Source organism: Zerene cesonia, chromosome 17 (genome assembly GCF_012273895.1).
Source record: "Zerene cesonia ecotype Mississippi chromosome 17, Zerene_cesonia_1.1, whole genome shotgun sequence".
In the NCBI taxonomy this organism is placed as follows: domain Eukaryota; kingdom Metazoa; phylum Arthropoda; class Insecta; order Lepidoptera; family Pieridae; genus Zerene; species Zerene cesonia.
In genome coordinates this window covers 7,708,170-7,734,499 of record NC_052118.1, presented here as the reverse complement: position 1 = coordinate 7,734,499, position 26,330 = coordinate 7,708,170, and the positions used below count along the sequence as shown (strand labels likewise).

The 26,330-nt window shown below is 30.7% G+C and overlaps 1 protein-coding gene and 1 long non-coding RNA gene across 2 annotated transcripts in view; one reads left to right on the top strand and one right to left on the bottom strand.

The window, feature by feature from the left end:
• The window catches only part of LOC119833596 (venom dipeptidyl peptidase 4-like), a 28,817-nt gene extending 10,212 nt beyond the window's left edge, over nucleotides 1–18,605 (bottom strand). The window contains exons 1-7 of the mRNA XM_038357668.1: nucleotides 18,348–18,605; nucleotides 6,590–6,653; nucleotides 4,941–5,277; nucleotides 3,932–4,026; nucleotides 3,462–3,539; nucleotides 2,112–2,367; nucleotides 1,518–1,687 (exon numbers count right to left, since the gene is read on the bottom strand). Of these exons, the coding sequence (XP_038213596.1) occupies nucleotides 1,518–1,687; nucleotides 2,112–2,367; nucleotides 3,462–3,539; nucleotides 3,932–4,026; nucleotides 4,941–5,277; nucleotides 6,590–6,634 (981 nt within the window). The 5' untranslated portion in view covers nucleotides 6,635–6,653; nucleotides 18,348–18,605. The remainder of the gene's footprint in view (nucleotides 1–1,517; nucleotides 1,688–2,111; nucleotides 2,368–3,461; nucleotides 3,540–3,931; nucleotides 4,027–4,940; nucleotides 5,278–6,589; nucleotides 6,654–18,347) is intronic.
• Nucleotides 18,606–23,286: 4,681 nt separating this feature from the next.
• LOC119833427 lies at nucleotides 23,287–24,714 on the top strand. The gene is made up of 2 exons (XR_005287955.1): nucleotides 23,287–23,565; nucleotides 24,663–24,714. It is a non-coding gene; the product is annotated as an uncharacterized LOC119833427 (long non-coding RNA).
• Nucleotides 24,715–26,330: the final 1,616 nt, after the last annotated feature.

Below are 26,330 nucleotides of genomic sequence, written 5' to 3'. Positions count from 1 at the left end.
ACAGATTCGAAATTCAAATGTAATATTTTTTTATAATTAAGTGTAACAGTATTTATGGCCAGACTAAGTATATGCTTAAATCTTTAAAACTACGCAACGGATATTGATGGGTATCTTTTTATTTGTTTTAAAAAAATTTAAAATGAAATATTTACAATAATGATGCGAAGCCGCGGGTTACAGCTAGTATTAATTACAAGCATCAACACAAAGTTAGTCTGCTACTGGTTTAATTAAAGTTTAAAATCTTGTTCGAAACTATAACTGCTTAAGGCAAGTTTAAATTTGGATACGAGGTGAACAATACGCAATTTATTAGTTTCGTATTTAATAGCAGCCGAATTGGAGTTTTAGTAGTTCTATCTTATATCTTTAAACGAGCAATTCTTGTATATATATATATATATATATATATATATATATATATATATATATATATATATATATATATATATATATATATATATATATATATATATATATATATATATATATATATATATATATATATATATATATATATATATATATATACAAGAATTGGAATCTCGGAATCGGCTCTAACGATTTTCATGAAATTTTGTATAGGGGGTTTCGGGAGCCAAAAATCGATCTAGCTAGGAATCTTTTTAAGAAAATGTCATATTCGTGTTTTATTCGTGTTTTTTTTTCCTGACATCTATTGGTGAATAATAATACTATTTTGCTTCGTAGATAGCTGGACAACTGAAATAACACATAGGCACTTTTTATACCGATATTCCTATGGGATACGGACTTACGCGGTTTCAACCGCGGGTCACAGCTAGTGTTATTTAATTCTTTAATACTTTATTGGACACACAGAAATCGAGGATAACAGATATAACAATAAAAGAAAAACATGTACAAAATTCGGTCTTATCGCTACGTAGCGTTCTCTTCCAGACTACCAATTATGCATTGTGTAGGAAGAGATATATGAAAGTTTGAAAGTTTATATTAAATAAAACTGTATTATTAAACAAGTTGTTATTATTAAATAAAACTGTATTATTCAAACTCTTTCCTGGAGAATGAAAAGCATGTGTTTGTGTTGAATTTATTTTTTTATTAATAACATTCAAAATGGTGTATATACACTTTTGATCTTATATGGATATCTCTTTAATACACCTATATACCATATTCTAGCCGAGTAAATGGTTTCATGGATTTTAAATTGTCAGAGTGCAACATTGATATATTTATAAGATTTTAAGCAAAAAATATATTTATTACTAGCAAGTTTTTACTCTTGTTTCAATGTCACTTTTTATTTTAAACTAGACGCCCCGTCCCGGCTTCGCCCGAATATCAAGATGACAGTTATATCCCAAGGGATCCTTTAATCGGGATAAAAAGTATCCTATCAACCAAGTCACCTTATATCGTGTATACCAAATTTCATCGCTCAGTAATTTCAGCATGATTGACGGACAAACATCCAAACACACAAACTTTCACATTGATGATATTAGTGTGATACTTTAACATACCTTAGGGTACCGTATCTCCCGGTGGTAAGTGTACTGATATTCAACTCTCCCGGGAATCCCGAAAGTGGGGATCTTCATAATCCTTACATTAGTGTCGTCAAACGTGGCATAAGCTAGCCGCCTGCCGTCACTCGAAAACCAGAGTGCGTTGTTCGATGAAAATACTTCCTCTAAAATTGATAACGATAATAAAAACTAATGTTTTATTGCTTTTAGAAATTAAAGACTTTTTAACGGATTATAAACGCGATTTATTCATTATATTAGTAACCCGACGCTTCGCGATTAAAATCCGTTAAAAAATCTTTAATTTCTAAATGTATAATACTCGCGTAAAATCAAACACAAGAAAGTACTATATTTTATTGCTTATTTGATATTATTGATTTTCAAACAATACATATATAACAGCGAAATAATTACGTGTGAATGAAGCTTGACCTTTAATAAACAAACTAGATTCCATGATGTTTTAATAACATATTAAAATGTAAACAAGCATGAATTATCTATAAAAACATTTGCTTTTTAAACCAACAAAGATATCATATATAAATAAGCTTCTAGCAATAATTCTATAAGCCTATATCTTACCTTCATACACCCAATCCGGAACTCCATTATAGATATAATCTAGCCCACTAGTAGTTATTCTCACGGGCTCGCTTGATAATGTGGATTGATAGTAAATATCGTTTTCGTATACAAAAGCGATAGACCCGGAAGGTCCCCATCTAAAGTTTTGGAGTGCAGCGTCATTGACATCGAGGCCCGGTGGTGCGATGTATGAGATGTTACCCGTAAGGGTGTCTATTACTACGTATTGGGCGAGGAAACTGTGCCTGTAAATCTATCATTGACAGACGTTTAACTAAATCTAACTAATTAAAAGTATAATTAATTGTTTTAAACATTTTATAGTACTTGTGAGACGGGGATTGAGAATCTATCCGACGATATTTTTTAGATTGTTTTACGTGTTAAGTTAGTATTTTGTGTAAATGTCACTGATATATTTGTTTTCTATTTTTATTTTGCATTTGATTAATAACTGTAAACTTATTAAAATAAATTGACATACAAAATCAATTTTGTTCAATTCATAAAATTATTTGATGAATTTCTGGTGCCAATAATATGTATAAAAGTATTGTAAAATACAAGAGTACAAAAAAATTAGGAGGATTAGTTACCTTGTTAATATTTAAATGCTGATATATTATAAATACGAGCCGTATATATTAAAAATACTATATTACATAGTATATTATAATACTGTATATAGTTACCACGTATAAACCCTCTTACGCGTAGTCATATGAGTTATTCTGTCTGAAGTTTATACGCTTTAGCTCTCTTTCACATAAAGTCGAGTCCATAGTGCACAGACAGATAAATATATCGTGAATTTTACCCAAATTTTGTTTATATTTACATAAATAACATTAACAAACTGTGAAATATTGTCGAGAAAATGTGAGCCAAAAATATTAAAAGGGATTCGCGAGGATCTAGTGGAAAATTGAACATTATTTATGATCACGTTTCGCTTTATGGAGCTTTTAGCTGGCGATGTCTCATTAAATATCATTCTAAAAATTTATATAGATTATTTGCACTGGAAATTCTTTAGAAATAAAAGCATAATTCATTCATATATTTTTTTGTTAGTCTGAGATTTTAAATTAGCCTTTGCATAAACGTAATTTTCTTTCATTTAGTTTTACGAGTTTTTAGTGGAATATGTAATGATAGTCAAGATATAAATTAAAATAATAAAAAACTAACATCATTAAAATCTCTAATCCATTAGTATGATTTTTAATATCAAGTTAAATTGTACCATAATTTTAGCTTTATAAAAAATTTCATTTAAACGTTAATATTTTAATATTTTAGAGTAATTTTCATTTAAGCTACAAATAAGAAAGCAATTAAACTTACCGGTTCTTCGTTAAATGAGAGAGCCACATAACGACCATCTGGAGACACCTCATTGAGGATTGATGAGTTTTGCAGGAACTTTAAGAATAATAACATGAGATGAGACTTATTATAGCGCACGAATAAACAACATATTTTTTTTTAATTAACTCAAAAGCGTCCATAGCAAGAGCTCTTGTCTTTCGATCTTTTAATTACCTACAATTTTGCGATTTAACTTTAATCCGCAGGACTTCTAGTTTTGCGGGAAAACGAGACATGTATTTTTCCTGTTATTTTTAATATATCTGTTCCTTTTCCAATGAGTTTCATTCTTATTTTATTTTATATATTGAAGAGCTACCGGCATTGGTTTATAAATGCATGCGTGCGATATCCTCACTCTTTTACTAGGCTTTAACCCCCTGAACTAGCACCAGGGAGGTCCAAATATTAATAGGATACATTTATAAAGGCTATAAAATATTTACCACTGACGAATTGGCGACTAGGATAGTTGTGCTGTCATCGTCCACGTTGTACACAACTAGATGACCTTCCGAATTGCGGAATAATATTTCGTTTCCTGTAAAATATATTATTGTATGTTTATAATTATTAGTTTATTTCTCAACCATACAATAAACACATACAAACAAAAATTATTATTGTTGGTAGTACTGATTGGTGTGTCTTCTAATGTCTTCTAAATGTTATAATACTAAAATACAAAACATTTTATTTTACAATTAAAGGTTTTTTATATTATTTCCGAATTATTGCCTTATATTTGTTCTCACACCAATTGGGCTATATATAATTGTTATTATTTTTTTTAGATATTTTCGACCTTAGCTAAACGCCTATGTACACCTACACCTAAATTGGTTAACGATACAATCGGTTTTGCAGATAGCGCTTAAACAATTAAGTAACTTATTTATCTGACTGTTAATAAGTTATTACGTATTTTTATCTAATTAAGCTTTATCTGAAAACGGTAGCAAGTGAATTCTTCAATATGTTAGTTTTTTTCTTATTACTGATAAGTCGTTTTCTTCTAGTCATTCTTAATATAATAATAGATATAACTAAAGTAATTCGAATGCTTCGAATGCTCGACCTAAATAAAGTATCGGTCGAAGACAAATTCTCATGGACATAAATGTTGGAAGTTAAAACCAATGTCACAGGTACAATTAAATAAACTTTAAGCCCCACTTTGCAATGGCTACCTTTGAACGATATAGATCATAAGTAGCAATGAACGGTTTCGAGTAATTTACTATTCCAACATAAAAAATCAAAATCGGTTCAACCGTTCGGAATCTACAATGCCACAGACGCATAACCACGTCAAATATATAACACCTCATCGTTGTTCGTCGGGGCAAAAAACTGATTTCCATTGTAGTCTGTGGCACTTCATTTATAATTGTATAATTTTGACATAAACGTATACGTGAATTCATAACAAACTGATAGGAAAATAAGATATACCTGAGGTCCAAGTCCCTGTGAAAGAGGCGGGACTAAATTCTCCATTCAGAATATCGTCCAAAGTTATTTCTGGCGGAGGCGGTTCCGTGGTCGGCGGTATCGTTGTCGGTTCCGGCACTGTGGTGGGCGCGGGCTCTGGAGCCGAGGTCGTGGTCGTGGTCGTTGTAGTGGTTGTAACCGTCGTGGGACCGGCTGGGGTCGTGGTGACCACGCCGGCTTCTCCCTCGTTACCAGACAGCACGACCACCAGAGTCACGACCACGGCTATTGCAGCGAGCATGGCTATGAATCCGACGATGTATATCAACTTCTTCGACTTCTTGGCGGCAACCAGGACCTGTTAAATGTATGAAGATTTAGATATATAATAAAAGTCATATGTGGGAAGAGCTTGTGTACAAAACACAAACAGATTTATGTTTCGCATATTCTTAAATTTAAACAATTATTTGTCGGGCAATTAAACTATTATTTACTGGTTACAGTTGATCAAATACGTACTTTATTATTATAGCAGTAAGAGTAATATAGAATAGCATTTCATTTAATGTACTGATATACTTACTTTTTAAGTCATTACGTTTACTTAAATAGTCAATATATTTAGTTACCAAAATATAGATAATATATTACCAAGTAGGTAAGCCCTGCTAACCAATTTGTAAACCTCTAATGTACACTTAGAACTTCCATTAATTTAAAATTTTCTATCTGATATTTAGAAAATTGAACCCAAGAACTTGACAAAGTTAACACAAACAACCGCATGATATTATTTGATAGTCGATTAAATATGTCAAGTCACCATAACTCTTCACTATGATTAGATATTATGAATGAAAATAAACCAAAAATCTGTTGATTAAGAAAACTTCATACACTGTATCACTGACCTTTTCACGAGTATCCTTTTAAAATTACTAATAAATCATCATAAATGCTCACTGCTCTACTGGTATTAGTAAAGTATCTTTTTTTCTACTCTCTAGTACTGTCAATCGATCTTATCATATAACTCGGGGTTATCAACACTTGACTTAATCTTCTAGTGAAGTTTTTCTTATATTTTGTTTATTTAACAATAATTATTTCTTAGGTTTGTCTTACTAATAATAGATAACAAATTTATTTGTATAATTATTTAACAAAGGGCTTTGTGCAAAGGAAACGGGAATGATTGAGTGAATTTTAAAACAAGGAAATGTCTAAACTGTCTTGTAATGCAGCGAGACAAATCAACTGTCTACACTTATATTAAGAGAAAAGATAAAATTATATTTTAATTTTTGTATGTAACGAATAAATCAAAATTTACTGTAGAGATTTTAAAAATTCATCTCCTTCTTCATAATCTTCATCTTTAACGAGCTACCATATTCTTTATCTAGGGTCAACATTTGAGCCGGTTCATGAAAGCCTAATAAAAAAAGTCAAGTCAGATGTCAGAACAAAATGCCCAATGGCCTTTGAAGTAAATACCGTATCTAAAAATCATCATTGATTATTACGGTACTATATTATATACATCTTTATTGTATCTATAATATAATTAATAAAACTACGTCAAACTTTCGTGTTTCAAACATCGTTACACTATCACATCATAAACATAATCATAAATTGATAAAAGAAAATATTTCTATACATACCTGGTCACTGGTGCCCATCTCCATACTGGAACCCTCTTGAGCCATCTGGTCGGTTTCGTTTCACCTGAAACAAGTTACAAAATGGAAATTTAACAAAAAATATGTAATCCATCCAATAAGTGCTTGAATATATTTTCTATTTTTGAGTTTGGATATCAAACATTAGACAAATAAACTAAATAATAATAGAATTATTTAAAAAACTTCAATTGTTTCCGCATCAGGTCTTCACAGCATCCTTGATTCTTATGCGACAGTGAAGTTATAAAAGGTGCTGAGATTATTCCCTGGTCTTTGACAAACCATTTGCGCGGGCAAGCCACTGACGAATGAATTCCCTGGTCGTAAAGGGTTCAAAATTAAATTTTTGTTAGGCTACACCTCCAAAGGATAAAAGATAACAGATTAAGTATAAAATGTCATGTCTAGAAAAGAAAGTGTCGTTCAACGCTTTTTCATGCATCAATTAGTTTTTTTTTTACAATTTATCTGTCTTAAATCACATTTTACCTTGTTCCACGTTGTGAAAGATAATTCATACTTTATAGTATTAAATTTCATTTCGAGAGCAAAAAAGTGATTTGATTCAAGACTAAAAACGTTTCTATTAGATTCAACTGCATCAATATGTACTTATTTTCAGTTATTAATTTTTAGCAGAAAAATACGTGCTTCGATTCAATACACGTACGTATATTTATGAGTACTGTACATTTTTATTTAAGCCAATTTAAAAAAAAATATGTTGTAAAGCATCAATAAATTTATTATTACGACTTGTGAAATAACGTAAATGTGTATAAGTATCCAATTTTATAAGACGCTGGTAAAGTCCTCTCATATTGTATACATAATTTATTATTTTTCAAGATATTTACTTATGCTGCCAAAGGATCATACAGTTAAGATGCTAAGAGTTTTCTTCCGTTTTTCTGGATCTTATGAATCTTGACTTTTATTATTATCAACTTCAAATCATTTTTCGTCAAACACATCAGGAAATTTAGACAAAGATAGAATTTGCGCTCATTTATTTTTACTTGTCATAATTCGCGTTTTTCCCTTTCTATTAATGAATTAAATCTTTAACTAGTAATTACTTACAAAAAATAAAATAAAACATAAAATATTCACATCATAAAAACAATTACACAGACGGAAATTGTAAACTCATTTAAGAACTTCCAATTTAATTAATTGTTACATGGAATTTTTTAAATTATTGTTGAGTAAAAGTATGTTATTGAATTGAAGGAAATATTTTGAATTAAATATAAGTATAAACAGAAATAAAAACTATTATTAGGGTTGATCTTTTCTGCTTAAGTATAGTTATTATCATAAAGTTTTTTCTTTCTCTCCGTATCTTCTCCACCCCTAAACTTCAGAACCCATTTGTATAAAATCTAGTGCAGAAATAGTTCGATTGCTGTGAATTGACGTAGGTAGTACATTTTTTTTCGGCAATCTCACGGGAACGAGAACCATATGGGGAAAACTCTATCTTTTTCTTGACTAAACGGGCGAAGGCGCGAGCGGAAAGCTAGTATCATAGAATAAGAATATCTAACGCCATACTACTCAAATTCCAATTGTCGTTTATCTAACGACTAGACCAACTAGGTAGATACCTATTCGGTATCCGATTACTAGTCTATGATAATCTTACTAATAAAACATTATCATGATATAGTTATCAGCTCTTTTTATCTTGTTTTATCTATTGATATTTATTAGCCGTCGATAAGCTTATAAATAAAATATTTGTGCACTTGATGCATTAATTTTTTATTAATAAGATTTACAAACAATATTTTTGAACTCGTCGGGAACTGATAATTTTAAAATTAGTTCCTGACGACAGCAAAACATTGACAGTATCAGTTTCATGCTTAACGGTAGATATATTTTACATCTCTTTTACTGATCATCTTATTACAAGTACGAAAATTATAGCCGCATTGAAACTTGTCTTGTTCTCAGATAAATGTAGATAATCTTATAAAAAATAATAAGGGAATGATAACCTTACATAAAAGTTTTAGACTTTTTAATGACTTTTACGGTCAGTTAAAACTATAAGATATATCGCACCTTGATACGAGTTCCAATAAGCTAACAGTAGAGATTAAAATGAAATATTTTATTCATTATCTAAATGCGATAAACACAAAATTGTTGTCATAAAATTATTATTCGTGATAAACGTTGTCCTGGATATGATGCTGTTATAAACACTCTATTGCGTCTATGAAATTTATTATTTATAATTGTTGAATGGATTTTTTTGTGTTTAATTAAATGGATTTAAAATGTAAACGTTTGTGGACTAGAATTTGATCTCTTTATTTTACATTTGAATAACATAATACTATTCAGTTTTATTATGAATTCTATATATATCTCAACATTTTTATATGTCCTGATTAAGGCCAGACTAAAATCAAATTTTAATACTCGTTTAGGATATAACTTAATAACTACATAAAGAAGAGCAATTCAGTGTGTAGTTAACTCTTTTCGTATCTTTATATTGTATATACTTTTTGTAATAAAATGTAGGTCACATAAAATTGAAGCAGTATATTCAGTACTAAAATTAAAGTGAAGTATTTATCAGCTTTTAACATAAACATAATATACCTAAACGGACGTATTTGCTTTGGAATTCACTTTAGGCGTTTATAATTTAACATCATTCTTACACTAAGATTTTCTCGATTAAAATCATTTTTCTCTTTGGAAATATACATAACTTGCTTTAGTAAAACAAGTGAAATTCTATAATGAATGATGATGAAATGATTTATTCACTTTAATTACGATTGAGTCTTTACTTTAATATAGGATACTTCAAATAAAAAACAGATTATGCCCAGACACACAAACTAAAATTTTCTTGTTAGCCGGTCTGAGAAGTTTAACATACGTTATTGTGATTTTTAATTAATTTCTAAACGATAATGTTATATATCTTACACTTTCTTAAGCATGAAACAGAAAAAGCTTACCCCCACAAATATTTATAACACTTATACGAAACCGGCCTATGGCCGATTTTCCACCGTACTGAGTTACGGACGAAATTAATGCAGATTAAGATAATAGTATCTTTAGTGTAGATAATAAATAAATTGAATAATAATCGACACATATATCGAAGGTAACCGATAAACATCGATAACAATAGATAGATTAAGGAACTGAGAAAATATGAAATAGTTTCTAATGATCGTGTACCAAAATTGGTTCGATTATAATTATTGTATAAAAAAGTATTTATAAATCTATAATAGAATTTAAATTTAACATTATTTCAGTCACAATTAGTCTAACGAAAAAAAGCTAACGAATCATAGTGAAAGGTTGCAGTTTATAACTAATTCACCCCATACACATACATGGCTTTGCTAAACTACCATATGCTATTCTTGATTCATATAATATGACAATTACTTTTCTATTAGAAATTAAATGGTTGCTAAAACGTTACAAGGTCGTAGAATATTTTTATATAATAATATTAAACCAGAACCATAATTTTTCCATCAAGATCTCTTCATAAGCTCAAATTATTTTGATGAGATTCCTATCTTGAAAATTAATTCTTGAGAGGAAAATTATTTGAGTTTCTATATCCGATGTGAAGCCACAAGCCATAATAAAATTCTCTCGCTTATTTCAATTTCCTGTCTTTGACTTACTTCGTTCATTCCCATTTTAGGGAATTTTTGGTTAACGTTTGATTAAACAACATCAAAGAAAGATTTTGTCCAGGGGTGATTGATATTTGATGAAACAAGTGATCCGATTTATTTTCCTAGGCATAATATTTCTTTTTGGCCGCCTTTTTGTCTGATAAATAAAAGAAAACATTTCAGATGACTCTTTTCTGAGGAGCTGATATACTTCACGAGGTCCTTCATTTTAGAGATAAGTCGGCGGCACTGTACGAAATATACAGACAGATAAAATAGATGGTTGCTCGCTATCCCAGTGTTACTTGGAAGTGGCCAAATAGCACAAGTCCTTATAAATCGTGCATTGGCGGCCAGTGTCTGGTATAAGCGGGTTCATTTTGATTCGTTTAATTAGTTCGGGTGATTCACAGTTTCCAGTTCAACGTCACCTTACTGAATGAAGTACTGGAGAAATGGATCACCCATTAACTATTAACTAGTAACGTATGAAAATTGTAATTTTTACTAAAACTTGATGTGTATTTTATACGCATTTTGTGATTATAGAACCTTTATCATCTGCAATACATCACAAGCTGGATTTATATGCTTACAAACATAGGAAATGACGTAGTCTTTTTTTATGTCATAGCGGGCAACTGAGCTGGTGGTTCGCCTGATGGTAAACGATCACCACCGCCCATGAACATTCGCAAAGGTAGTGCCTCTGCGAATGAGCAGCCCGCTTTTTTGGGGTAAGGTAAAGGAAAGAATTAACGAGTGGAAAGAAGGAATGGACTGGGACGAGTGAGGAAAAGGTGAGGTCTCAAGAGGAACGAAGATAGCAAGAGACCATGCATGTAAATATATTATTAAAAAAACTTAAACCTACATGTAAAGGATCAAATATGCTAATGCTTATGTGCTAAAATGAGCCAACCAAACTCCATTATCAAATAAATTCTCCATTTCACCACAAACATCGCAATTCAGTGAGCGTCTGCCTTGTCGAAGACTTACAACGTAACTTGGGCAGTACAGTTGGCAAATAAAATGTAAATTAATATTGAAATATGAAAAAGTTTTCTTTTAAATAAACAAAAAAAAATTGTAAAAAAAGATTTAATAAAAACCAAAAAAATAATTGAAGGTAAAATTGATTATGAAATGTAGTTATTTCTTTTAATGAAATTTAAGTGATTATTATACTCGCTACCTTTTTACTAAGTGAAAAAATAATGTGAATATTTGTATCGGTACCAAGGTTAAGCAGGAATTTAATCGGCACGGCGACGGTAGAAGGCAAAACCTAAAATCCACTTAAGTTTTCCAAACATTAAAATTATAATGAATATCTATGCTAAGCGCGAGTAACGATTTACACGAGTAGAAAGAAAGAAATTGACTAAAATTCTATTTACAAACTAAATCTAACAAATAATTTCAATAAGGAAATCCAATTAGTAGTTTTAAGAGTATGTAGAATTATCTAATGGTGTCTAGCAAACATAATACGTTTTACATTGTTACAAATAACATTTGCTTATGAACATTGTACGTGCTTATTATTATCGTCCTGCGTTACATTTTATAGATAAAAAAATATTTTTATATTAATTTAAATATACAGACTCGTATATTGTGAGTATCAAAATTTAATAAGTTCGGCCTACGAGTAATGAGAAGGAGAGCTCTTACAAACCCAGTGTGATACAAGCGACTTGCAAACTTTCCGTATTTCCTACATAATCCATTACCCTTTTAGTAGGATATGAGAACTAAATACATGACAGTAATTCTTAGTTCCGCAGCCATGTACTACTCGTGGTGATTGGCTCGAACTTTGTAACGATATACATACACTAGTACAGTGCAGGCTAACTTTCCTCACGTCTCGTGTGACAAGAATAAATAAACACCTCACGTTATTTAGCGTAACGTATCTTTTACTGCATATTACATAAACGATTTGGTAACACGTGGATTTGAAGATGATAGCGTTTGTTTAAAAGAGATTATATGTATATTAACTCTAAAAACTTCAATTTTGAATAAACGAAACTTTTAATAAACCTGTCCAAAATTTTCAGTAATTTTTTTTTTATAATTAGGTAATAGGCACAAGTCTTGTAAATATACATTTTTATGTCATAGCGAGCAACCGAGCTGGTAGTTCGTCTAGGGATAAGCGACTATCACCCATAAACATTCGATAGTTGCCTCTACGAATGCGTTACCAGCTTTTAAAGAGTGAAGGATAAGGCTTGACGACAGATTGGACTGGGAGGCATGTTTCTATTTCTAGTCGGTCTTCTGGGTCCACCTGGATACACATCCATGTAGACCCAGGCGAACATTAGTAGTGGTATGGTAGTATGTGGGAGACAGAATTAAATATATTTTTTATTAAATGTACATATTTTTTTAAATATAATGAATGTAGTCTATATTATTCGGAGATTAACTTTCTTATGATAAAATAATGTTCCAACTTGGTCCAGCAGTTTGAGAGACTATTCAAAGCAAAGAAACAATCGAATCTTTCTTCTTTATAATATTTGTATATATGAGATACACGCATATTGCACTATTTGGGAATACACAACTTTGAATTTAAGTAAATGTTAGATATGAATATAATAGAATTTATTTGTGTATTTTTCTTCAACTTCTTCTTTTATTCTATTGGACATTATTCATAAAGTATGCATTACACACAAAAATTTTGTTACAAAAATAACAATTGAAAGAAAAAGTTCTAATATTTAACGTTTCCGCCCCTCCGAGGTCCATTTGTAACGGAAACGAAGTAATAACAGCTAATGCTTCGACCCCAGGGGAGACCTTAAATTTGACAAAATTTCGTCGGTCGTACTAAAATATTTGGAAAGAGAAGTTTATTGAACAACATCCGAAAGCTTCTCCGTTATACTTATCACAATATACATTTTGCTTTTGTTAAATATTTAGAGATTGTTTTGGGTCAAAATAAAAGGGTAAATATTTTATATAATCCGAATATATATATGGCATTACATATAATCAGAACTAAATTATATACAGCGACTAAATAGCATAGATAAATAACAAAATGTTTATATCATTCCTTAGTTATAGTCAGCTCAATGTTTTGAACATATCAGCAGTAGCGTGACGAGAAGTCGGCACTGGGATCAATCCACAACGAGACTTGACATGAGAGGATTGACGTAAAACTGGATTAGTCACTTATGTATCAAATTCTTATTTGATTCCACTGGAATAGTAGTCTTCTTTCTAATGCTAGCCGACAATATAAATATTAGCAATTCTGGGAAAGTACTGTCGATGAGAACTAAAATAAAATCAGTTCGGATAATCTGATTACTTGGGAACAATGTTATTTGAAACGACAGCACGTCGCCCAATAGAGTAATTCACTGGACAGACCCTTCTGTGAACAATTCCGTTAACTAGATTGAAATAGTTATTTGATAGGAGAACTGACTTATTCGGAAGTTCAGAGTTTTGTCTATTTACTCAAAACACGCGAATTTTATGAAGAGATTTAAACAGATTTCCTATATTAATCTAACGTTATCTCTTATTGATCATAAGTACCGACTAGTGAATGAAGAAATAAGAAAAAATAACCACCTCTTCTACTATGAGTGTCTCCAGTGTTAATTACCCTCAAGTCTTTGGGGTACCAACTCGCAATTTTAATAAATGTGTTCTTTTGAACACGTGTCAGTAGAAAATATTATCAAGGGCATTTCAGCCACCATATATGCATTGTCCGGTATTGATTTAATAAAGTATAAATTATTCAAATTGTAATTTCAATTAAAAGCAGTTTAACCTTCGCTAAGAAAACAGTACCATTCGCTTATCCTTAATACCGTTATCGTGAACCTTGTTACGACCTCAAGAAACTCCAATTGCTGTACTAATTACTGCATCTATTAAACGACTTCATTCTTATCTAATTTCCTGTGATGCGAAATTCACTAAGAGTTCATTTTCATACTAGTTATATAAATATGTACAAGTTTTCTTTAAAGTGTTTCTTCGTATTGTTTCCTCACATAAAATTGAAAAAATCCTTTTTTTCACTTTTCTGTACATATAAAAATTGTAACTAATTACATACATATATTAAACATTTGGAAGTTTGAGAAATTGGTACGAAAACCCAATCATAGAGTTTAATCGATCGCATCTTTGCTCCAAAAATTATGTAATGACCAATCATATGTAGTGCGGAACGTTATTCATGCAAAAGAACTCGTTTTAGGCATATTTCATCGCAATTATCTGTGGGTAGTGAAGTTACTTCTATAAATAATATTTATCATAGGCATCATGAGTGCATATAATAGTGTTTCAATTGTTCAATCTATGAACTACAACGTCACAAACGTTTCCAAATCTTAATACAAAACCATTAAGGTATACGGTATTGTATAATATGGGAAAGCTTAGAACTTAATTTATATTGTGTTATATACTACACACTAACATCATATATGTTGAAATGAAAATATGTATCTAAAATACTAATAGCATACAAATAGCTTAGGTGTCGGTAACAAAATTTAACGAGCGTTATCAAAACAACCACCCTACGCAGTAATAATAGATGTTATAATGATGAACAATCTTGCGATTAGGCAATATAAAATTAGCTAACAAATATAGATATTATAATAAAGGTCTGTCTCAGGAGAAAGACAATACACGTTAATAAAGTGCCAGTTTTATTAGCTGCTATTGTTTCTGTGCCCCAGTTATTGCATCAAGGTTGAAATGTAAAGCCTTTGAAATTCTGAGGGAGCTTCACAGTGTATATGTCTAGTACTAATCAAATCAAACGATAAAATATCTATTGAAGCTTGTCATTCGGTTCATTGTTAGTGATCACTACTTGATTTTAAGAGTTGAGGTTAACATCGTATTATTATGGTTTGAGAGACCATTTATATGTACCTATATATTGTTAAAGATTTTTTATAGTTTTTTTTTTATAATAAACACACTTATGAGTCTGGGATTCGATGTCCATTTTGTACCGTAATTTAATGTGTGATTTGCTTCAAAGTGAATTGCTTGTATCCATAAAGGTATCTTAGCAACATTTCACACACTTATCTTTCTTAGTCATCATCAGCCCTTATATTTTTCCACTTCAGGGTCACGGGATCGAAACGAACTCTTATGAGGGCTATTAGGTATCTTCACTTATATTATAAATGCGAAAGTGTGTTTGTTTGATTATTTGTGATAGGGTAGAGATCTATATAGACTATTTTTTACCGCCGTAGCTCCTCTCTTTCCCATGATTATTTCTTTTGATTACGCGGGCGAAACCACAGCTGGAACGATAGTTAATCGTAATCTGTACATTCGTGTTTTATTTTTAGTATTTCCTTCCTTATTTTGTCATATTTTTAACTGGCTGAACGTATGTCAGCTTGTTCCTGTATCCTATATAAATTATCAATAGAGTTTTCTGACGCTTAAATTTTTTTCTAATTCATTTTTTGACAATAGAATAATAATTTTTATTATTTGGTGTACAAAAATAAAAATAAAAAAAATATGCATTTTACAAGATTATAGTAGCATCTTATTTATAAAAATATTTATTCTATAGAGAGCATAAATAATTGAATGTTCTCGGTTGTCAAATGTTTCCTTCGTATAAAACTTTCGGCAAACGTAGGAAATATCTATCGTTTTCTCTTGAATGCCGGTCGCGTACAACGAGAAAAAATTTACTCAATAAAACAAGGCGATTCGTTTAGAAAGATTGTCAACAATTTTTGCCGAATGTATAAAATAAAACAAAAGCAGAACAGGACCCTGAATTAGATATATTTAGATTTAAGAATGAATTAGTCAATTGTTATATATGATGAGCTACTATATAAATTATTGTCTTGTTTTTGTTGAGACGAAAGTAATTCGATTACCTGTGACTATTTATCGTAATAATTTAAATGGTAATGAATTAACGAATAAAATATTTACCCGCGTATGTGAATTAAGGGGACGAAGCAAATAGCGAACTTTTCGAATGTCTCCGGTTGGCCTTTTAGTATGCAGTTTGCAAGCTGCCTTTGTGTTCCAGTTAAAGCATTTGGTACTGTCGTCATAATAGACCAACATACAATATTAAACTAGTTAGTTCAATCATTGATTTAACTTTCTTCTGATTTGTAAGGCGCAGTAATGGACTAGTGTTGATATACGGGAAATCAACGTGTAGTTACAATGCATTATTATGTAAAGTCCATGATCATCATCATCAGCGCATATATTTTCTCACTGCAGGGACTCAGGGACACTTACTTGTTGGAAATCTTCGGCGAACCCAGAACCTTGAAACTTCTTGAAGCCATTGCCTATCATATACAAATTCGAGATAATTTAAATAAAGTTAATTAGTATAAACCAACCGTCATCGACGTATAAATATCTTTTTTTTAAACTCTTAATCAATTTTGTTTTAATTTTATTGCTATCACCTAAAGTATGATCTGATGAAATAATATTTAATTAAGACATGCTTTAATTCTTTCTTTAATTTTTTTCTCTTTCCCTTAAATAAAAATAGATTCGCGTTCTTCCTAAAGTCCTTTGTAATGTCTTATCTTCATATTATTGTTACTTATGTATTTTTCTATTACTGTCTACCTCTGTCTTCTTCTTTCCTGTTTCCATTGTGTTTCTTATTCTTAGTTAAAATGTTTTCGAATGCCGAATGAGGAAAGCCGCAGGTTGCAACTAACAGATAACTCTGCCAAAATATAATATTCTACTTGTTCGGCTTCGGTTGCTAAATATTTTATGTATTGAAACATAAATTGTGCCTATTGCAAATACTTGTAACCCTTTATAAGTTTTTGTTGAGAAATAACTAACCTATCTTTCTAAACCACAATGCAGCACGTCGTCGGCCTCTTTTTCTCGTTTTAATTGCCTACACATTAGTAAATTAACACACCGATTAAAAATCACTTCCTTCCATTCATACCGTTAGTCAATATGAGATAAACTGCTCTGTGACATAAAGAATGAGGAAATCAGAAATTTTCTGTTGCCAGCGTCAAGTAACAGTCTAATCGTGACATAATATTAGATAACCATTTATATAAAGACTCTTAACAACAACTTAAGGACATAAAATTAAGGATTAAAATAATTATACGTAGGTACTATGTCATATACATATTCAATGATAACATTAAATTGGTTGGTTTTCTGCACAAAATGTAGTTGATAACATTTGTTTGTTAACATTATAATTGTCTAATTTTAATTGTACAAGTATGTCAAAATAATTATTGTTATTTCCTTCATCGGATCAAGTTTGTTAATTTACCTATTACATGTATAATACATAACTAGTACCTAAATTCAAAACAAATTTGGTGTTTCAAATTTCTTGGACACATATAATGTGTAGAATATTACAGAGATAATATGGAAAAAATTAATTACTTGTCTTATAAAAACAGGAACTAAGATTTCTCAAAATATATAACGCCAGCGTGGGAGAGTACCGCAGTGTTGATATTTGAATGCGGGGAATTACTGAAGTAGGTACTTTGTAATTTATATTATTGGCAAATTTAATAGTTTATGATATTTTTGTGAGGATAGGGGAATACCGCAGTAAATATTCATCATCTAAGGAACAATGGTAACTATAAAAGTTTGCAGGTTTTTCGCACTGAATAATTAGTTGAAACAAACTCCTTCAATATTTTCGATAAAAGCATAGATTTACCATTGATCTCAAATTATTGTTTAAAAAAACTAAAAAGTTTCAAATATATGAATTCATTAAAGTTTACCAATATTGAAAAAAGCCAAAGAAACTGTACATAAATAAATATTAGAGTTACTGGAATAAAACTATGACTCAAAACCTATTTGCTAAAATATGTAGGTATATATATATAGGTATATATAATTGTTCTGTTTAAATTTAAAAAACCCTAATAAGTAAATAATTCTCATGCAATTAAACTCCGTTAACTCCACGACATTGTGATAAGAAGATAATACAAGAAACACCTCACATTACTCACCGTTACATATAATTAATTTACATTTGTTTACACACAAAATTATCGTTATCACAGTAACATGAAAAAATAACTACAATAATTCACACATGCCCGCCATATCACAGCAACTAACTTGGATAGGTAGTTAATTATACTTTCTGACTAACACAACCAACACGACTTTGTTTCATATTTGTAAACAATTTTCGCGGTTGCAAGCACACAACTAGCACAAGCGTCTGACACTTAAAAACGTCAAAGAAAGACTGCGCGCTAAGTCGGTAACTCAATAGGAAACTTTAATTGCTCACTGTCTTTATGATATAACAGGTATATATGCATTTTAAGAAAACATTCATAATATCAACGATTGATTTACCCAAAATATTTTTTATAATTAACATGCCGTGAATAGTGTCACATACATCAGAGAGATAAGTACATCAACAATGTATTGAAATCTCAAGCAGCTCTCATAAAGATATTCTTCAAAGGATCCCCTCATCTAGATAACAAAATTTTTAATTTGTCAAATGTAAGAAACAGTTTTGTTATTTATCACGCACATAACTTCGTGATATAATAATAAAATTGTTTAAACGTGATACTATTTAGGTATGTAGTTGTTACACACCTCCGCAATATTATTCAAATTGAATCGGAATGTGAACTTTAATTGTACTTGGCCCATTTCGTTTTTCGCAATCTCTTCATAGGTAGATGACGCAGCACCGTAATTGGTAGCACGTGGTGATCGTTGTTTCGTTCCTTTATATAAAACACGGTAGCCTTGTCATAAAGATATAGATCTTTGCTTACCGTTACAGGCGTATTACATATAGGCCTTAACTGTGCTTTTGTGTTTGGTACTACTAAAAAGACGTCTAATTGTTTTCTCACATTTAGGTTGGCTTGTTTTTATTTCCACTGCACCAAGTGTAGGGTGACTGATATAATATTATATCTCATCTAACTTTTAATTCTTGGACGTGCTGGTTTCCTAACGTTTTCCTTGGCAGTAGCAATGGTGATGTGGAAAATATGGAGACAATTTAAAAATCAATTTATTTCTTACACGGTCATCTGGTCACGAAGCCCCGACTTTAACTCAACTTCTCTTTTATAGTCCTATACCAGTCACACCAGTCCAGTCCACATAACCATTCATACTATCAACCAGGCTATATTATATAATATATTGTATATATTGTGTAACAAAAATATTTGCTAGGAAGAGCCCGCGACGGCCAGACCTTCGTCAAATAACAAAAGCTGAAAGTTTCCTTGTATATACCACTATGTGGACAGGAGATCATTATAGCATATAATTTTTTTGCAAAATATTGGAAGTTTTGTGTTTTAAATTTTAATATTTTACTTGCGAAATTTTGAATGATATTTGGCGGTTTATTTGTGCATCGCACTCGCACCTACAACATATCTATAAAATGAATCTGGGAATCTTTCAAGAACTATCGGCACTATCTGGCTTCTTAGGAAACATAATTTTATAATTCTCACTATCACTAATGTGTGCTAAATATATGAATATGAACCTTATACTCTAAGGAATTGGAGACACAATTTTTCACACTTTTACAAGTGTCAAATACACCGCGACCACAGACCCAAGTTTCATATCCCGGGAATTTTTCTTACTGTGTATGTCCATAGCAGTCCATAACAGGAATACAAATAGAAATTATCAGCTTTTATGATGTTACTGAAAACTGGTCTTAAATGTCTATTTTTCTAGTATCTGTATATCTGTATATCTAGTATCTGTCTGAATTTTTCTAGAATTTTTTACACATAATATCATGAATCGATAGTAATTATATCATTTTATTACTCACGCGACGCAATAAAAAATATTTTAAAAAGGTTTTATGTTAAAACAAAGTGTAATATTAATTATTCCTGTAATCAGAAGTAAAAAACACATTATATAAATTTTTTATATCTAAATAGTTTTATTTGATTGAGTTCATTGTTTTTCACGCAATTTCCCGCAATTTTCCTTCATCTCAAGCGTATGGACAACCTGATTGTAAAGTTTCCGAAAGTTTGGTTCCACGTGCGTAATTGAGTATATTATATCATACAGATATAACTTTCACATATTTTGCATTATTATTAAGAAAGGGACGACGCAATGAATTGAGCATTTAATAAATCGGTATTACTTACATATCGCCGATTGCTTGATTCTTGAATCTTGTTGGTATTTCTGCATGCTGGCAATCTGTTGTAATAAAAATATATAAGATTAAGTTTTCCTGTATTGGTATGTACCTTCAATAATCTAGAAAAGAAGAAACAATGCACCTTTGAATGTGGGAGTAGCGCACGCTGAACAAATTGAGTCAGCTCGCACTGGGGAAGGTACCACAGCCCCACAGAAGACCGGCGTGAAATAGCATACCGCTGTGTTTCGTTCGGTGAGTGGGGGAGCCAAAGGCCCGTATCCTTTTCCTTACTCTTTCTAGTCCTTTATTACACTCATCAATCAAATTATTTTATCTCACTTCTTTTAAAGTCCACAAACCCATTGCTTACGCCTCTTCAAATGTGTGGTGGCGCTTACCATCAGGCAAACCATCTCTTTTGTCGATTATAACATAAAAAGAAATCTTTACGAACTTATGCGTTAGAAGAGTAATTATTTATTTGAAAATTTTACAGTAAAGTATGATAATATTATCTGTGACAGGAATACGAAATCAAATTATACGGGCCAGTGAGTTTGTAAATTTCCATTCGGAGCGTTTTTTTTTTTAATAAATTAAAATGAGTAATACTGATTGCCCTTCAAATGGAAAGTAAGATAACATCTTTAAATGTCTAAATCCTCACAGGTACAATGAACAAACCCGTAACATGCAAATGAGAGGTAATAAATAAACGATCTCGTTCAGTTTGCGTATCAAGAGAGAAACTAGGCTCTCACAATGAACGGAAAACCAATGAGATAGATCATCTAGACGGAAATTTTGTGTAATTTCAACAAATTACACAGTTTAACATTGAATATCCTAATCCCTCCTTTTAACTCCTATACATTTACATCATGAGTAACATAAAATATAATTTGATATATTATATGGCCGTAAATATTGTACTTTTTTTCAAATATAAAAAATAATATGGATGCTCTAGAATGAAAATCGATCAATTGTCTTTCTATTTTGATCTATTAGTCGTAAAATGAGTGTGGAAAATTATTTTTACTTACCTTCACTCCAATACTCCCACATACTCGTAGAAGTATAGTGTAATACTTAAACTTGATAAACAAAACAATTATATGGCTATTGTTTAGGAAATTTTCTCCATTCCAACAAGTTTAAATTGAGCTGTAGTTATCCATAACCATATTATAAATATTTCGAATATTTCGAAAAAATAATGAACAAAATATCATAATAAAATGTTATAAACGTTACAAAACCGAATTCGATATTCAAATACAACTTCCAAAAATATATTAAATGTGTCAGTTTTTTTTTTCATTAAGCTTTCTTTTAGATAATTTAAATGGTTTTACGATTTAATAAAATATGTATATTTAATTGACTTTGAATATTTCAGCAATATAATAACTACTAATAATACTTTTTGCCTATTCCAGTGTAGGGATCGTAAAATCCACGTCAAAGACAGATCCATAGAATATTCATAGCTCGTTAATGAACAGAACCGCAACGCTGCAGGACCTCATTTAGGATCGTTTCAAGGTGATCTCAATTATTTCGAGTCTTTAAATAAATAAGACCGGACTATTTTTGGTAAAATAGCTGAGGTAGGAAGGCAGGTTTGGGTTATTGCGAATTGATGCTTAGGTATTTGTCTGTTTTTAAATTTGTTCTTAATGTTTTCTTCGTTTAATATATTAATTTAAATGTAATGGTATTGACAAAATATATGATCTAATATCAAAAGGTTCTTAATAAAATGGTTATTTTCGACCGAAATAAAATCTTACAATAAAAAATGTATTCATTATAAAATGACTTCTAGCATAATGTTAAGTTATCTTTGTAAAAACGTTGCTCTAACTCCACTGCTATGTGTTGGTAAGCTGTACAGTATTCTTATTTCTTTGTGTTTGTTAGGTACCACATAATTTTTTACTTGGTGAATCGGTAATATTTTTTTTTTTTAAATAGCTAATACAATATGTCCCATTTAAAATTGATCTTGCTCTGATAAAGTCGAGGCGGTTAGTTTTATGTTAAAAATAATTATTGTGGAATTGAATATATTTTCGGGCGGGAAAAATATTATCCGATTTGATAATCGGAATGATACATGTAAGATATAAGCCATTTATCTTATAACCAAATCATGTTCGCTACTTAGAACATCTCTTGCGTGTCATCTTCACGGCTTCTTGACCTACTTGTAGTGTTATCTCCCACATAATAATGCTTGGAAACAATGAAACATGTTTTATTGTATAAAACCTCGTTTTCTTTGGATGATTGGTTTAAATAAAAATGCCTGAGTAAATCGTTATGTTAATTTATGTCTAAAAATCACTTTAAGAATCATAAAGCTATATTTATTCATCCATGTTTTAAAGTTTAAGTCGATCAATGTGAATGATTGAAATTAATGCTTTCAATAAAAAAATCGAAGATATCATAATATCTTCGGTTTCTAGCGGTATGCCTTTACATACGGTATGCCGTACTAGCGTCAATCCTGTTTTTTTTTTTGTAGTTTTGATAAATTTTTGATGTATCATTTTTCAATAAAAGCCATAATTTCTAGTAAATGTACATTAATTAATACGTTATACAAAATGAAGGATTTTTTAAGCTTTGTCATTTCCTACTTTTTATTGCATTGAAAAATATAATTATTATGAGACTGCCAGCCAAAGAGTAGTATAATAATATAGTACCAGTTATTTATTTGTTGTAATAAGGCTGAATGCTTCACAGCCTTTGCCAACCAGCTGTCAAATAATGTAAAGTGTAAACAACTGTGCTGTCAAAATTTAAATATGAAGTAGTTTTTTTTCATTCTTCGTAATCCGATATTTATTTTCATAAAAAGGATTTAAAATACAATACCAAGATGACTTCTGTCGTTACTGATCGTCCTCGAGATTGCACGGCATGTAGAATCGTCGGTGCCATGGGCTTAGTAGGAATTGGAGGTTATCTCGCAAATGTAGCTTGGAAAAACAACACTCTTGTGGGTAGAGTTGCTGTATCTACAATGTCCCTTGGTAAGTTCTTAAAATAATGTTCAACTCTTACTAAAAAATACATTGTTTCAAATGTATCCTTGCAAGTCAATTCGGTATTCGGTTTAATCTTGTTCAGTTTCATACAAGAAGGCAATCGCCTGATATTTCCACGATCCATTATTTACTACTCCTGAATGCCTTATAAAAATATACACAGTCATATTGACACAGCTCAATTACAAACTACATAATATAAAACATTATCAAAATATCTCATTATTACATCATCTTTTAATATTTGCGGGTGAAGTAATCTTATATAAGCAAGTAGTCCATACCGAATAGCCTATATCTCTCAGTGATCACATACTTATCTGACAGTAAAATAATTTTTGAAATCGGTCAAATAGTTTCTGTGATTAGTGTATTCAAGCAAACTCTTAAGCTTTATATACTTAGTATAAATTTAATGAAATTCCATTATAAATGTATCTTTAATCTTCTATAGTTAACGCTCATTACAACCACAAGTTATACCAATTTAATGCTGATTTACTTAGTATTATTGTTATTGTCTATTTTAGTAAAATGTACACATTCTGGTGTCTAGTAAAATATTCTTGAATAAATCATTTTTACTTCCTATGACAGATCAAATAGTGTTCTCAACGGGAGAACATTCACTTACAAACAATTTCACTTTTAAATACTCAAACAATATCTTCTTAATGTTGCTGATATTAAACCAAGAAGCTAGTTAAAGTCATAGACTTAAAATTATTAAACTAGCCGCATTAGTACTCTTACCACTCACGGCTTCTGTTTAAATGTGAATGTTGGTTTATTTAGATGTTTGTCCATCAATTACCCTGAAACTACTCAAGGGATTTTAATGAAATTTGGTATACAGACAGGGTATGGGCTGAAATGGATGATAGGATACTCTAATCCCGATTGAATGCTCCCTTGGAATAAAACAGGAATCTTGATGGAGCCAGGATGAGCAGACACTCATCCTGGCTCAATCAAATTTCCTGACTCAACAGTTAAATATATATTTAACTGTCTAGGCAGTCTTTAAATAGACCGTTAGATATATATCAATTTCTCATATTCATTAAGAATGTTTGTTTCAGCCTTTGTAAGCCTTGGCATAGCCAGGTATAAGCAGCAATACCCTTTCAATCAGAAAGAAGCAAAATCATAGAAAAATTGCAACATTTTGGTGAATAAGTTGTTATAATTAAGTTAAGGTAATTGTTATGTTATATATATATAATAAGTTCTTGCATTGTAAAAATGTAGTTTGTAAATAAAGTATTTGTTGTAACTAAATTAAATTTGTATTATTCTGTAATAGATATAAAACATATATGTCTGGTTCCTTTAGTATTCATTATTTAATGCCTTTTATTTTTTTATAATATTTTTTTACAATTTGCATTTGTTGAGTTTATTTATTTTTTTTTCTTACGAATGAGTCAAGACATTGCTCCGCTATATATTTTTGATTAGATAGTATCTAAATAACTTTATTAAATAAAATCCGATTCATGCATGTATTTTGAATCTGGAATAAAATAACTTAAATATCAATAATAAAATTACATGCTGACCCAAATAACAACACCTGCTTTCAGAAGGCACACTTCCCATTTGTGCAACATTTTCATTAAGGGTAAATGACTGGATGCAGCTTGATGTTAAAGAGTGTCCTCAATGACTTTGTCAACTCAAGGCAATTTTTCTTGAGATGAGCTTATTCATCTTTTATGTTACAACTTAACACACGCTTCTTCATGAAATATTTTTAAAACTTATTTACAGCGCCATCTATGTCGTTTTCCTATAATTATTTACTGTTAAGTATTCTGTAAAGATTCAAATTATGTAAGTACCAAGCATTATAATAAGATGGTGATATAATAAATTAAAATCTACAATTACCAAACTCCAAAAATGGAGATGGTTAGTTTATTGGTTTCACCATTTTATTTTCATACTTCTAAATGTAATAAATTTAGGAGTATGAAAATAAGATGTTGACCGATGATGATGACCGAAAAATCGGTCCAGCACTTTCGGAGGAGTTTAGTAACAAACATTTTATGATAATTTTATAAATTGGATTACATAGATCGTTTTTACATAACATTAAATATTTGAGAAGTGTTATCGCATCACATGTCGCTATTTATCATAAAATATAGATGATTCAATTATCTCCCGCAGTGTTGATTGCAAATAAAATGTAGCAGGTCATATTATGTATAAAATGTGTATAAATCTCTGTGTCCCAGCTAAATCCTCTCATATATCACCCTAATGCTTAGAGAGTAACAAACATTATTCCCACAAACTTTTGGGTTTATAAATTAATAGCTGTGCCGCCGTTCCACGTATGCACTTGGCCTAAACCACGCTTTTCGATTAGGTTTCTGTCTATGACTTAGCTGCAACACTTCCAAATTTCATCGAAATGCGTTCTGTAGATTTGGGATATTGAGTAACAAACATCTTTTCATTTGTAGTTTATGTAGGTACATACATACATACTTATAGTTAATAAATAGTGTATAATATAGAACAACTGTTTTTGAAAAATGGTAATACTTTTTTACTTTTATTAATATAATATGTTACATCTTATTATGTAGGTAGGTATTAGTTACTTGGTACTAGAAGTTTGTTAAGCGTTTTTTTTTATGTCATAGCGGGCAACTGAGCTGGTGGTTCGCCTGATGTTAAACGATCACCACCGCCCATGAACATTCGCAAAGGATCAGGCCTCTGAGAATGCGCTG